Source organism: Sus scrofa, chromosome 6, assembly GCF_000003025.6.
Source record: "Sus scrofa isolate TJ Tabasco breed Duroc chromosome 6, Sscrofa11.1, whole genome shotgun sequence".
Taxonomy (NCBI): Eukaryota; Metazoa; Chordata; class Mammalia; order Artiodactyla; family Suidae; genus Sus; species Sus scrofa.
The window spans coordinates 169096004-169111523 of record NC_010448.4 but is presented as its reverse complement, the minus strand read 5'-3'; the positions used below and the strand labels follow the sequence as shown (position 1 = coordinate 169111523).

Genomic DNA, 15520 nt, shown 5'->3' with positions numbered 1-15520 from the left:
AAGGCGCAAAGAGCATTCAGTCCGGGTCACGACGGCAGTGCTCCAGGACTGAGGGAATGTGATAGCAGCTATGGGAAAATAATTATCTCTAAAATTTCAATAAAAAATTCACGAGAAGGTATTTCAAAAACTTACCTTGCTGACTAAGTGACTGCTCAAAAACTGACTTATAAAGGCTCCGAAATGAGGCACTGAGATCTTCAAAATTGTATTCTGAGAACAGCAGCTGTTTGTCTCGTTCTGGAAGGTTGTACTGTGGCTGCTGCTGAGGAGTTAATGACTGAGAGACCGGTTCTGGATGATTTGTCACCTAACATTAAAAGAAAATACTACTAATTTAATAGCTCTCTATCACAATTAGTGTGTTACATAAAACATACAACTGAAAATATGAGAACAATTTCTACAGCCCAAAGGAATTCAATTCCCTGTCTTGGGCTTTCTTATCGTCTGTTAAGTTGGGTGCACAATTGTTAACTTGGGTCTTGAAGAATCAGAAATCGAATGCAGCCTCTACACTTCACAGACGGGGTAAAGAATCCAAAGACGCTAAAGGATCGCCCCAAGGCCATACAAACGGTCAGCTAGGCCAGGCGCCCTTCTAGTTTCTGCGGAATGTTTATCCTGATTTCCGCAGAAGCAGTTTCGTCTCAAACTCACTGTTCTGTGAAACCACTAACATTTCTCTTTCATTTATTCAATCAATCTCTAAGTATTCCAACTCGAATACTGTGCGTCAGGGTGCATGGTCCTGCCCAAAGAAGCAAGGAACTTCAACAAACCTTCATTTGTAGGTAAAAATTTCTTTTTTATTTTTATTTTATTATATTCTTTTGTCTCTTTGCCATTTCTTAGGCCACTTCCGCGGCATATGGAGGTTCCCAGGCTAGGGGTGGAATCGGAGCTGTTGCCACCGGCCTATGCCAGAGCCACAGCAACACCAGATCGGAGCCGCGTCTGCAACCTACACCACAACTCACGGCAACGCCGGATCCTTAACCCACTGAGCAAGGCCAGGGATCGGACCCGCAACCTCATGGTTCCTAGTCGGATTCGTTAACCATTGCGCCACGATGGGAACTCCAAAAATTTCTTTTTTAAATGGAAGCGTAGGAGAAATGAGAAATGAAGGGTAAAAGAACAACAGAACAGATTGGGGCCTTACGCTATGTGAGGGGGAAAAGCACCATGAACACCTAAAAAACAAGCACTCTCTCTGAAGAGAGCACAACTAGAAATAAAATTAATAGATCATCATCAGTGATCTCTCTCAAATTCACAAGAAGGAGTGGAAAACTACTATTTGTTTGAGCATTTTGAAAAGTTAAGATAGGAACACTAACTATAAACGTATGCAGCCATTCAAAATGATGCTCAGGAGAAGGCTACAATAACATGGAAAAATAGGAATTTCGTGTAGGGCAACGGCTCCAACCCTGGCACTCTGGCGACTACACATCTTCACACAGGTCACGCAGGCAAATCTCACTGGCAGGATGACCCGAGCCCGGGTGGAACATCCTGTGACTGTCCCAGAACACGGGATGCCGAGGGATCTTATGGGGAACAAATGAGCGTCTGCCACTTCTCATCTGTCTTCCTCCTTGTGGGATGCAGCCATGGAGCAGTTTCTGGTCTCTCTCTCTATTGAAAGAGACAGTTTCTCATCTGCCTCCATATTTCCAGTGAGGGGGGGGGACTTTCTATCTCTTAGGATAGAGCTGCAAGTTATACAACTGCCTAGCTGAAGTATGTAATTTGCTCTTCCACTCTAGGGACCCATCACTTGTGCCGTCTGTTATCTGGCTCCTCTGGCTTGGTATCATCCTGTAGGATGTAGGGAGCTGACACCATACTGGCGTGGCTTTTGCTATATGCCTAAGTAATAAAACTGTCTCAATGCATTTGGGCTTACTGTCCGTACAGGCTCAATCTATGAGCATGTGATAAGCCCAACCAGCAGCTGTCACTGTATTGTTGCTTAAGGAATGCTTGATGACTGTTTGATTAGCTTGTCATTAAAGGGAAAAAAAAAAAGCAGTCTACAATACCTAGTTTTCAATAAGAGAGTTTAACCCTCTTACATATACTGGAATAATAGACATTTTTGTTCTTACATCTGCCACCTGTTTCTATAAAGATTCTCATACTCTGTGATATTGGATTCAGTGTTCTTTGATTTCATTTGGTTTCAAGATTTTCTACATTCCAATTATTTTAAAACAACTTACAATTATTAAATAATTTCTTAGTTTGCTTCAATGTTCCAACTAGTCCTTTTATATCTATGACTTCATCATTACTGTTTTAATTTACTTCATCACTTGATCAGCTAAGTACATAATTTTTTTCCAAGAAGGACACATGAAAACAAGGTAGGATGCTAAACAGACCCTCTAGGTTCTCTTATCCAGGACTGTAAAATAATCATCAAACATAGTTTTGCCACGACTAAAGTATAATTTTTTTTCTCTTCCAATTGCTTTTCACTTGGACACAGAACAGACAAAGTTGACCAAAACATGTAACACAGTACAATATATCTGCATCTAATTGGTAAAATATAAATCTGCTCTACTTACCTAAGTTAATGATCATTAACTGATCAGTGAGAAATATACATCTTCTCTTTTTACTTGCATTTCAATTCCATTTGGTTCAGTTTTAGGCATTAAATTAATACTCAACAGAGGTTAACTTCAACAAGACTTACCGGTGTGTAGCTATGCACACTTCCAACACTGTTCAAATTAACAGACGCCAAACTCTGATCTGAGAGACTGTTGTTAAGGCTGCTACGTGGGCTATCGCTACCATCCTGATCGGTGTTGTACAATGTTACCTAAAATGAAAAGGACAGCAACACCTGAGTAGGTAGTTTCTCCTGCGACAGCACTTTTAAAGCAACTCTACAAAAACACAACTAAGTTGGTATACGGCAGAACAAGTATGTCAGCGGTCTTTCCTTTGGTGCTTACCTACCCTATCTCCACGCCCTACGCTGCTAACTCCACGTTCACCATGAAATAATGTACTTTCAAACTAAGGGATGTAGCCCACTCAGAGGTAAGTAAATTCAATTTTCTATCATGTATAATTAGTTCATCAACATTTAATAAGACAGGATTGTAACAGATTTTTACTGGGTTTTTTTGGGGGGGTGAGTGGGTGCAGTTTGCTTTTTAGGGCAGCACCTACAGCATATGGAAGTTGCCAGGCTAGGGGTCAAATAGGAGCTGCAGTTGCTGGCCACAGCCACAGGCACAACCACAACCACAGCAATGTGGGATTCAAGCTCTGTCTGAGACCTATACCACAGCTCATAGCAACACTGGATCCTTAACCCACTGAGCAAGGCCAGGGATAGAACCCACGTCCTCGTGGATACCAGTTGGGTTCATTGAGCTAACAACAGGAAACTCCCAGATTTTTACTGTTAAATATTTCTACAATACAAAAACTTACTTTTACTCAAGTTTTAAGCAAAACCACTGCTCCCTTTCAAATCTTAGACATCAAAAAAGCAGCCCCACAAAAGAGAATTTTAAAAAAATCACAGGCATCAGTGTTTATAATATTGCAAACTTGACACTTAACTATCCAATACAGTTGCGAAAATCATAAGTATTGATGATTTTTAAAAGAGCAAGAGTAGGCCAACAATAGCATGCTAACACATGCAGTAGATATGAAAGAACGATGCTGCAAACTGAAACAGTGGTTAACTGGCAGAGGGCTGGGAATTCCTTAAGATTTCTGTCACTGATAGTGGGTAGATTCACAGTGCTTATGTTTGTTTACAGCATCTGTTATCATTTTAAATCAGAAACAACAACAAAAAAGATATTTTTAAAACAGAAAACTAGCCTAACTACCCTTCAAGGTTCTATTCAGATGCTACTGCTAACCCTCCTTCCTATGCTCCGACTTTCTTGCATCATATAAACATATTTGCTGAATTTAAGGACCAATGAGCTATCACCACCATTCTGTTTGGTGGGGCTGAAAATGGGGTCATGCTCACCGCGCATTTGCCATTCTTAATCCCCTACGCCACAAATACTCTGGAAAACTGTGCACACACGCCTCTATACTTAAGGCAAAACCCAAATGTCCACATTCACATCAGCTGGGAACTATGTGTCTAGGAACTAAGAAGGGGAATGAGTATACGGAAAATGAGATGAGCAAAGAAAGCTGTTGCAAAGATTTTTCTGGTCAATACTTCCAGTGTAAATTTCACCTAAAGAAATCAACCTTATGAGCCCTTAAACAATATAGTATCAACAAATTACAAGCATACTGTAGTCACTTCGTTAGCTGCTCATTCTCTCCTGCCCATTCTCAGTTCTCGGAAATACTCCCCTTCATCTTGGACAAGTCCTCGTAGCTCCTTAGCTATGGACAAACATTCGTTTCTGTTTGTCTGTTTGGTCGTTTTAGGGCCCCACCAGCAGCACATGGAGGGTCCCAGGCTAGGGATCAAACAGGAACCTAGCTGCTGGCCTACACCACAGCCACAGCAACGTAGGATCCGAGCGTTGTTGCATTTATTAAAATGTATCATATTATAGAGTAAAATGCAGAAATTATTACTTTATTAATTACAAAACTCTTACCATCAGACTCATGTAATAAATAGGAGTTCTCAAAAGTTGACCTGGAACCCTTTCACAGTCTCAAAAATTGAGGAGTCAAGAAGCTTTTGTTTATGCTGGTGTATCTATTAATAACTGGCATATTAGAAATTTTTAAATTTTGAAATACTAATTTAAAAATAACACTTATAACCCCACTATATATTAACATTATGTTTTATATGAAAATATAAAAATATTTTCTTGGAGTTCCTGCTGTGGCATAGGGGGTTAAGAATCTGACTGCAGTGGCTTGGGTCACTGAAGAGGTATAGGCTCAAGCCCAAGTCCAGGGCAGTGGGTTAAGGATTGGGCATTGTCACAGCTGTGGCACAGGTCACACGAGAGGCTCAGATTTGATCCCTGGCCTCAGAACTTTCATATGCTGCCCAAGTGTTTCCAAAAACATACACAGTACACACACACACACACACACACACACACACACACACACACACACACACACACACACACACACACACACACACACACACACCTTCTCTCAATAACCAGGTAAAATTAGAAGAGTACCATTGTTTTAAATTTTTGAAAATCACAATGCCTGGCTTACTGGAAACAGCTAGATTCTCATATCTGCTTCTAAATTTTGAAATATGTTGTTCAGGTGGCAACAACATATTTCAAAATTTAGAAGCAGATATGAGGATAGAAAGAAAACCCAGCATCACATATATGTATGTGTGCCCACGTGGAAAAGAAAAGGGAAGACTATTTTAACAGACTTTTCCGGTAATTGTGGATAGTCTTTTTTGATACTTCACACAAACAGGACCAGTGACAACCTTTTTTTTTTTTGGCTGCACCTGCTTTAAAAAAAGGACAAGTGAAAATTCTTTAAAGATTGGTTGCAATGTGGACTCTGAAACCATACCAATAAATTTTCATACCCTGTTACATTAACAGCCACCTTGTACTTTAACGAATCACTTATCTATGCATGATTTTGTAACATTAGGCATTAGTCATTTGGAAAATACTGCTTTACCAAGTTACGCAGATCCTCCAGATATCAATGTACCTCATTACACGACATCAAAACATCCCACCTGTTAACCTCACCAATCTTCTCACCGGAAAAGTCTTTAAAGACTGTAAAGCTAAGACTCAATTTGGGGGGACATGTTTTCCAAACTTATATTTTTTGATTAAAAGTTCAAATTTTATCACTGACAAGAAATACTGTCAATTGTTTTCCTTAAAGTGAGAGGCTAACTGTTCTTTTTTTTTTTTTTTTTTGTCTTTTTGCCTTTTCTAGGGCCGCTCCCTCGGCATATGGAGATTCCCAGGCTAGGGGTCCAATCAGAGCCATAGCCACTGGCCTACACCACAGCCACAGCAACACGGGATCCGAGCAGCATCTGCCACAGCTCACGGCAATGCTGGATCCTTAACCCGCTGAGCAAGGCCAGGGATCAAACCCGCAACCTCATGGTTCCTAGTTGGATTCATTAACCACTGAGCCACGACAGGAACTCCTAAATGCTCATTTTTAAGAAAATATCCGTCAAACACCCAAGTCGAAATAATAGTGTCAGTTGTCCTTTCAAATAAAATCGATGCTTCATGAACAAGGCAGCTACTGCAATATTCAGCTCAAGCAATCACACAAATGCTCTTCCCTGAAGCAACCACTGTATTTTGGTGCACAGCGTTTTTATGCGTACTTCCCTTTTCAACACACAGACTCCTAGAAGATGGGTACTCAGAGGTCACAATTTAATAAAGTTATTACTTCTCCTGCATTTCCAAGGACTTTTTTTTTTCCCTTTTCAGCCACACCTGTGGCATATGGAAATTCTCAGGCCAGGGATTAAATCCAAGCCACTGTTGTGGAAACGTCAGATACTTAACCCACTGAGCCATGCCAGGGAATGAACCCGTGCTGCCTCAGAGACAATGCAAGGTCCTTAACGCGCTGCACCACAGTGGGAACTCTCACCAAGGATATTCTTAAGTGAAATTAACATTTTTTAAATTTGAAGGGTATGTGGCAGTGAGGAATATAACGACTACTGGCACAGTCAAGTGTTACCGCCTTGATTTGTGCTAATGTTTACATGCTGTTGCTTTTGCTACACCAGCGAAAACACAAAAATAAATGAAAAGACAAATAAGGTTTTACTATTACCATGAAAACAGTTTCGACCTCCTGGAATCCCAAAAGGGGATCCCAGGGGTCTTGGTTATTACTCAGGTGCCCAGAGATCACAGAACCACTGATGCAGAACAAACCAGCACACCAGAAGACCTGCTCATGACCTCTTGGAATCATCATTCACCAGCCAGTCTACCCATCTGCACATCCCCTGTTACAGGTAGCCACGCTACAGACGTCTACCATTAATGACTGGTTTCATACAATGCACGTATCTTCTTCTGTTCTCCTGCAGTAAATTTAGCTAAAGGATTACACAATGCTTTGTCTTCTACTGCATTATTACCCACTCTACTACTTCCTTCATTCCATTTAAAAAATTTCATTTTATTCTTTTCCATCCAATTGAGAATTTCATTGTTTTATCACTTATGTTAAGGTCCCAGGTTTTTGTGAATGGAAAACCTGATTTTTCTATTGTTTCAGCACCACTTGTTGAAAAAAATCACTAAATTCTGTTTCATAAGTCTGTTTACTCTATGCCAGTACCACATGTTTAGCTACTGCAGGCTTCCTCTCGATATTTGAAAGTATAAATCCTCTTTTATATTTTCTCCAACATTTTCAGCTGCTGTTTACCAGAGTTTCCACTTCTATTTTAAAATCAGGTGCACGTTTCCTACTATCTTCCTTCCTGCCAAAAAATCATCACAGAATTTTGACTGGGATATTAAATCTGTAGATCCACTTAAGAAACCTAAGTTCTTTACAATAATCCTCTCTATAAAAATTATATATCTACTTACTTACATCTCCTTTGTATTCTCTTAATAACTTTTTACAGTTTTTGTGTGGCGCTCATCTTTCATTTAATCCTAGCTACGGCATACCTTGCAGGTTTGGTTCCAGACCACAAAATAAAGCGAGGGTCGAAATAAACCAAGTTATACAATTTTTTTAGTTTCCCAATGCCTACAGAAGTTATGTTTACACTATAGTGTAGTCTGCTCTCCTTGTAAGGTGTATAGGTAGCAACGGACCAGCATTTTGGACTAGGGCCAATTTATTCCACTGGTGAGGCAAAAGCCTGAGCACTTTACCAAGGGGCCTGCGAATGATTCAATGATTCAGCATCTCGCGCTGGTGGGATTCAGCATCTCGCACAGTAGTGACCAGGGCCACAGCATGACAATGCTGGATCCCTAACCTACTAGGCCACCAGGGAACCCCATAAGGCTAATACTTCAACTGTGTCCCACAGGCTTTCATATTTCCTATTTCTGTTTTCCATCAATTCAAAGTATTTTCTAATTTCTATTATGATTCTTCCCTGATCCCTGGGTTCTTTATAACAATACTGCTTAATTGGCAACCTTTGGGAGATCTATCATTACCTCTTTGCTATTATTTCTACTTTTAATTCCACTGCCTTTGAAAATACACAGTATATCATGTTGGCTTCTGAAATCCGTTGAGAATTACTTTATGGTCTAGCACAAATCAGTACTTCAGGATCGATTTGGGTACTTACTTCATGTGCATGTCATAAATGTACATCCTGCAAGTGCTGGAACAACATTCTATCTATATCCCAACTGTGTCAAATTCTTTAATTTTATGGTTCAAATCCTCCATGTAACTTGAATAGCATTTTTTTATTTTGGTGTTTTGATTTTGATCTGCTACTTCTTACGAGTTCTAGAGACACATGTTAAAATCTACCTCATTGATCAAGAATTTGTCCATTTCTTCTTTCAGTTCCGCCAGGTTTTGAGGCTGTTATGAAGCATACACAAATTTAGAACTGTTATAATTACTTACTGAAACGATCCTTTTTCATAATAAATCGTCTTTGTTTTAGCAACGCGTCTTCTCCTTTCATTTATAATGCATCTCATTTGTGTCCATAGTTGGATTTTGCTTTTTCATGCAGCCTGACGTCTTACGGGTTTTGATTTTGCTTTTTTAACTGAAGTATAGTTGATTTACAACGCTGTGTTAGTTTCTGGTGTACAGTCAAGTGATTCAGATAGATCTATATGTGCATTCAGAGACACACATAGATACAGGTACGAATTCTCTTTTCCATCATGGCTTACTACAGGATATTAAACATAGCTCCCTGTGCTACGCCGTAGGGTCTTGCTATTTATTTCATATACAGTAGTTTATAACTGCTAATCTCAAACTCCTAATTTATCCCTCCCCTTCTTCCCATGTGGTAACCATAAGTTTGTTTCCGATGTCTGTGAGTTTCTCTCTGTTCCATAAATAACTTCCTTGAGTCACGTTTTAGATCCCACATATAGTTCATATGGTATTTGTCTTTCTCTAAATTACTTCACTTAGAATGACAATCTCTAGGTCCATCCAATATTCCTACAAATGGCATTACCTCATTCTTTGTTATGGCTGATCGGGATTCCACTGTGTATGTACATGGATGGATGGATGCATACACACACACATCTTTTTATCCATTCGTCTATCAATGGACATTGAGGTTGCTTCCAGATACTGACTATTGTAAACAGTACTCTATGAACATTTGGGTACATCTATCTTTCTGAATTACAGGTTTCTCCAGGAGCAGGACTATTGGATTGTATCACAACACTATTTTTAGCTTCTTGAGGAACCCCCATATCATTCTTCATAATGGCTGCACCAACTTACATTCCTACTAATAGTACGGCAAAGTTCTCTTTGCTCCACACCCTCTCCAGCATGTGTTATTGGTACATTTCTTAATGATACTCATTCTAACCTGCGTGAAGTAGCACCTCATCGTAGTTCTCATTTGCATTTCTCTAATACTGAGTGATGTTGAGCATCTTTTCATGTGCCTGTTGGTTATCTGCATATCTTCTTTAGAGAAATGACTGTTTAGGTCTTCTGCCTGTTTTCTTTACTGGGCTGTTTTTCTGTTATCAAGTTGAATGAGCCATTTGTATATTTTAGTAATTAAGCCCTTGCTGGGTGCACTGCTTGCAAATATTTTCTCCAAGTCTGTAAGTTGTCTTTTCGATTTGTTTATGGATTCCTTTGCTATGCAAAAGCTTATAAGTTAATTAGGTCCCATTTGTTTATTTTTGCTTTTATTTCTATTGCCTGGGGAGACTGAGCTAAGAAAACAGAGAATGTTTTGCTATGTTCTCTTCCAGGAGCTTTATGGTATCATGTCTTACTTATGTTTCAGTCTTTAAGCCATTTCAAGTTTGTTTTTGTGCATGGTGTGAGGGTGTGTTCTAACTTCATGGATGTACACGTGGTTATTCAGCTTTCCCAACACCACTTGAAGACACTGTCTTTTCCCCGTTGTATATTCTTGCATCCTCTGTGGAAGATTGATTCACCATAGGAGTCTAGGTTTATTTTGGACTCTTCACTCTGGTTCATTGATCCGTATGTCTGTTTTTGTGCAAAACCATGCTGTTTTGATTACTGTAGCTTTGTAGTATTGTATGAAGTCTGAGAGAGTTATGCCTTCCGCTCCGTTCTTTTTCCCCAAGGTTGCTTTGGCAATTCCGGGTCTTTTACATAAACCTGAGGACTGCCTGTTCTAGTTCTGTGAAAAATGCCAGGGATAATTTGACAGGGGTCACATGAAACCTGTAGATTGCTTTGGCTGTGGTCATTTTAACAATATTAATTCTTCTAATTCAAGAGCCCGAGTTATCTCTCTATTTCCTTGTAGCATCTTCAATTTCCTTTATCAGGGTTTTATAGCTCTCAGCATACACATTTTTCACCTCCTTGATCAGGTTTATTCCCAAGTGTTTTATGTTTTGGATGCAATTTTTAAAAAGATTGTTTTTTCACATTCCCTTTCTGATATTTCACTGCCAGTGTAAAGAAATGTAACCAATTTCGGTACGTTAATCTTATATTCTGCTACCCGGCTGAATTTATCAGTTCCAATAGCTATTTATGTGAACGCCTTAGGGTTTTCTATATATAGCATCATGTCATCTGCATATAACACTTCTGCCTCCTCTCTACCAATGTGGACGCCTTTTATTTCTTCTGTCCGATTGCGATGGCTAGGACTTCCAACACTATGTTCAAAAGAAATGGTGAGGGTGAGCATCCTTGTCTTATTCCAGATTTCAGCTTTTCACCATTGAGTATTTTGCTGTGGATCTGTCATAAATAGCTTTTAATGTGTTGAGATATACCCTCTATAGCCGCTTTGGTAAGAGTTTTTATCATGAATAGATGTTGAATTTTATCCAATGCTTTTTCTTCATCTACTGAAATGATCATCTGGTTTTTGTCTTTTCTTTTGTTGCTGTGATGTATCACAGCGATTGCCTTGCATATACTGAGCCAGCTCCGTGAACTCTGGATGAATCCAAACTGGTCATTTGTATGATCTTTTTATGTATTGCTAGATTCGGTTGGCGAATATTTTGTTGAGAATTTCTGCATCTATATTCATCAAATCAAATATTTTGGCTTGTAATTTTTTTTGGTATTGTCTTTGTCTGGTTTTAGTATTGGGGTGACGGTGGCTTCACAGAATGACTTTGGGAGTGTTCCCTCCTCTTCAATCTTTTGGAATAGATTAGAATCTTTTGTCTGGTTTTAGTATTGGGGTGACGGTGGCTTCACAGAATGACTTTGGGAGTGTTCCCTCCTCTTCAATCTTTTGGAATAGAAAAGAGTTTGAGAAGGATCTGTGTAAGTTCTTTGTATGGTGCGAATTCCCCAGGGAAGCCCATCTGGTGCTGAACTTTTTGTTTGCAGGGAGTTCTGGTTTTGTTTGTTTTTTTTAATTATAGATTTTATTTCATTTCTACAGATCGGCCAGTTCAAATTATTTATTTCTTCTTGATTCAGTTTTGGTTGGCTACATGTTTCTAGAAAGCTGTCCATTTCTTCTAGGTTGTCCACTTTGTTGGCATATGATTGTTGATAGTATTCTCTTGTGGTTTTTTGTTTTTTTTGTATTTCTGCAGTATCAACTGTGATTTCTCTTCTTTCACTTCTTGGTTTGTCGATTTTATCTACCCTTTCAAAGAACCAGCTCTTGGCTTTGTTGATTTTTTTTTTTCTATTTTTTTAACCTCTACTTATTTCCTCTCTGATCTGTATTACTTCTTTCCTTCTGTTGACTTTAGGTTTCATTTGTTCTTACTTTTCTAATTCTTTTAAGTGGTAGGTTAGGTTGTTGAGATTTTTCTTTTTCTTTTTTTTGAAGAAGGCCTGTATCGCTAGGAACTTTCTTCTAAGAAGTGCTTATACTGCATCCCACAGATTTTATATGGTTGGGTTTTACAGTCACTTGTCTCAAGCTTTTTGTTTGTTTGTTTTTGGCAGCACCTGTGGCACATGGAAGTTCCTGGATCAGTGATCAAATCCAAGCTACAGCTGCGGCAACACTGGAACTTAAATTAACCCACTCTGCCAGGCCAGGGATGGAACTAGAGCCTCCACATAGACAAGCCAGATCATTAACCCACTGTGTCACAGCAGGAACTCCCTCCTCAAGTTATTTTTTAATTTCCCTGTTGATTTCACCATCAATCCACTGGTTTTTAAGTAGCATAGTTGCTTAGTCTCCATGTAATCTTTTTTTTTTTTTTTTTTTTTTCATTCCCCTTTCTGCAGTTGGTTATCTCCTTTCATTTGGTTGTAGCTGGAAAAGATTCTTTGGCTTTTTTATTTTCCCTTTGATTTTTTTCGTCTTTTTTTTTTTTTTTTTTTTTTTGGTCTTTTTGCCTTTTCTAGGGCTGCACCCACAGCACATGGAGGTTCCACGGCTAGGGGTCTAATCGGAGCTGTAGCTGCCAACCTACACCAGAGCCACAGCAATGCCAGATCCGAGCCGTGTCTGCAACTTATACCACAGCTCACGGCAACACCAGATCCTTCACCCACTGAACAAGACCAGAGATCGAACCCGAAACCGCATGGTTCCTAGTTGGATTCGTTAACCACTGAGCCACGACAGGAACTCCTTCCCTTTGACTTTTAAATTGAATGTTTAGTGCATTTATATTTAATGAATTTCTTAATGTAATTAGATTTAAGTACTATTTGTTTTCTGTTTTCCCCATCTTCATTTTTTTTCCTCCTTTCTTGCATACTATTGTATTAACCAAGGATTTATTATTTTTCTTCCTTACTTGGTGTATATATTTTTTTTTTACTATTTTCATAGTAATCTAGAATAGTGATTCATAAGGTAAGAAACCTGAACCCATACATGACCAGTATCCAAGAACTTATTAGAAATGCAAAATTTCAGACCCCAATCCAGACCTATGGCATCAGAAACTCTGAGGGTAGGGCTCAGTAGTCGGGGTTTTAATAAGCCCTCCCAGTTATTCTGATACATGATGAAGTACTAAGAATCACTGCCCTAGATTTTACCACATACCTTTGACTTAGTACTTTTTACCACTTCCCATACAATGCAAAAACATTAACTGCATGTATCTCCTCCTGTTTATTCTAATACTGTCATGTATTTTTTTTTTAATTTATTATAGTTGATTTACAATGTTGTGCCAATTTCTGCTGTAAAGTGACTCAGTCATACGTACATATACATTCATTCTTTATATTATTTTTCCATCATGGTCTGTCCCAAGAGATCGGATGCAGTTCCCTGCGCTGTACAGTAGGGCCTTGTTGTCTACCCTTTCCAAATGTAACAATCTGCATCTACTAATTCCAAACGATCAGCCCACCCTCTCCCTCCCCGCTCAGCAAGCACAAATCTGTCCTCTGTGTCTGTGAGTCTAGCACAGTTTTGTAGATAGGTTCATTTGTGCCCTATTTTAGATTCCACATAGAATTGGTATTGTATGATGTGTGTCTTTTCTCCTTCTGACCTGATCCACTTAGCTGCGCTGTCGTGCACTTTAACTTCGACAGTATTTTCGACTCCAAAGCAAGCGTGTTCTGCCGCAGCCCTGCTACTGTTTTCATCACTCAATGCACCCAATACATGTTCATATTTACTGACATACAAACTTGTTTGTTGTCTGTCATCATGTCCTGCACAGAATAATTTTCCTTCTATCTGAAAAATTAACCGTGGTTAATTTTAATTTTTTTAATACTGGTGTACCTTTTTCATAGAAATTCTAGTTTTAGAATTCTGGATTGGCAGGCATTTCCTTTTGGCACTATAAAAATTTCATTCTGGTAGTGTCTGCCTTTTATCATTTCTATTCAGAAGTCACGATGTTACTTTGAAGTTGTCTTTTTTCCCTCTGATTTGAAGATCTTAAATTTCTTGTTTTTTAGCAGTTTGATTTTTACTTGCCTGATAAGGTTTTCTTTTCATTAGTCCTTCTCGGGGTTCTCAGAACTCCTTGAACCTGTACTGTGTTATCTTTCATCAGTTCAGAAAATTAAAATACTATTTCTCCTCTATCCCTTTTTCCTCTTTTCTGGAACCCGAATGAAAAGGTTGTCAGAACTTTTCCCCATACCCCCCTTATCTCTGAAGCTTTTCTGAATTTTCCACCATTTTTTCTCTGTGTTTCAATCTGCGTATTTCCCACTGACCTATCTTCCATTCACTGATCTTCTCCTCTGATATGTCTAATCTGTTGTTAATCCCATATACTGAACTGCTAGTTTCAGATATTATATTTTTCACTTCTCTTGATTCTTCCATACAGATTCCAATTCTGATAAATTCTTTATCTATTTCCTTCAACATACAAGTCATAATTATTTAAAAATCAGTATCTAAATCACTTGTGGATACATTTATACTGTCTTCCCTGCCTCCCCCAATTTGGTATTTAACTATTTGGTTTTGTTTCTTGGAATGCCTGAAAATTCTGACTAAAAGTGAGGCCTTACTTACGAAAGTCTGCAAAAGCTCAAGATATGTTATCTTCCTGAAAGAATTTAGTTTTCTTTTGGAAAGCCGAATATTAGAATGCCACCCTAATAACAATTTGAGATTGGTCTATTTTTATTTGCTCTTATTCATAGAACATAATCTTTCTAAAGTATCAATATGAAGGCTGGACGTGTTTACCATGGCTCCTTCCCTGAAGAACTACAATTTCTGTCCCCCCTTCTCTAGGAGACTGCTGAGCTCTGGCTAGTGAAAAATCTACTTGATTTGTCTGTGTCTGAGGCCAAGCATACACAGGCTAGGAGTTAGCAAATGCCTTAAGTGGACATTGCTTGCAAAAAGTTGAGGTCACCTCTGAGATTCCTAAGGATGCTGGCTGTCAAGGCTTGGCTGTTTGGTAGCCTGAAATTTCAGTTTTCACCTCCCTAGCTCAATGACTGCTCTAGGTTGCAGCTTTCTGTTCAGCCTCTATGTCATGCACTGAGAACTGGGCAATGTCCCAAGGGAAAATGTTTAGGGCTTCTCTCAATGTGCTTTCCTTTCTCCTGAGATCTTTGTGCCTGAAGTCCTGCCTCTCTTTTTCCACATAAACACACAAACATCCCCCAACCCTCCCCTGAGTGATTCTGATGGAATCACTCCATGTATTGATATTTGGGAAAAATTATTCTTCTGTACGTCAGATGCCAGTTTCCTATCTAAACTGGAAATCTGATTAGTGACTCTGACTATAATTTTTGGCTCACTACCTCTAACAAATAAAAAGATTTCATGAATACTGTATCAGTGCAACTGAGTATGTACAGGTGTTTATGTGTGTGCACAAGAGAGGAGAAGAGAAGAAAGAGATAAACAAGAGCAAGCGACAGCAAGGGAGACAGGGAGAGAGGTAAAAGAAAGACTGACAGGCAGCATGAGCACAGGGGTGAGAAATGCGTG

General features: G+C 39.1%; 1 protein-coding gene across 9 annotated transcripts in view; it reads right to left on the bottom strand.

The window, feature by feature from the left end:
* FOXJ3 (forkhead box J3) overlaps positions 1 to 15520 on the bottom strand; it is a 140607-nt gene that overhangs the window by 23515 nt on the left and 101572 nt on the right. For all 9 annotated transcript variants that reach the window (XM_021096929.1, XM_021096935.1, XM_021096936.1 and 6 more), the window contains 2 exons: positions 2714 to 2842; positions 136 to 310 (listed from right to left, as the gene is read on the bottom strand). In XM_021096929.1, coding sequence (XP_020952588.1) covers positions 136 to 310; positions 2714 to 2842 — 304 coding nt within the window. The remainder of the gene's footprint in view (positions 1 to 135; positions 311 to 2713; positions 2843 to 15520) is intronic.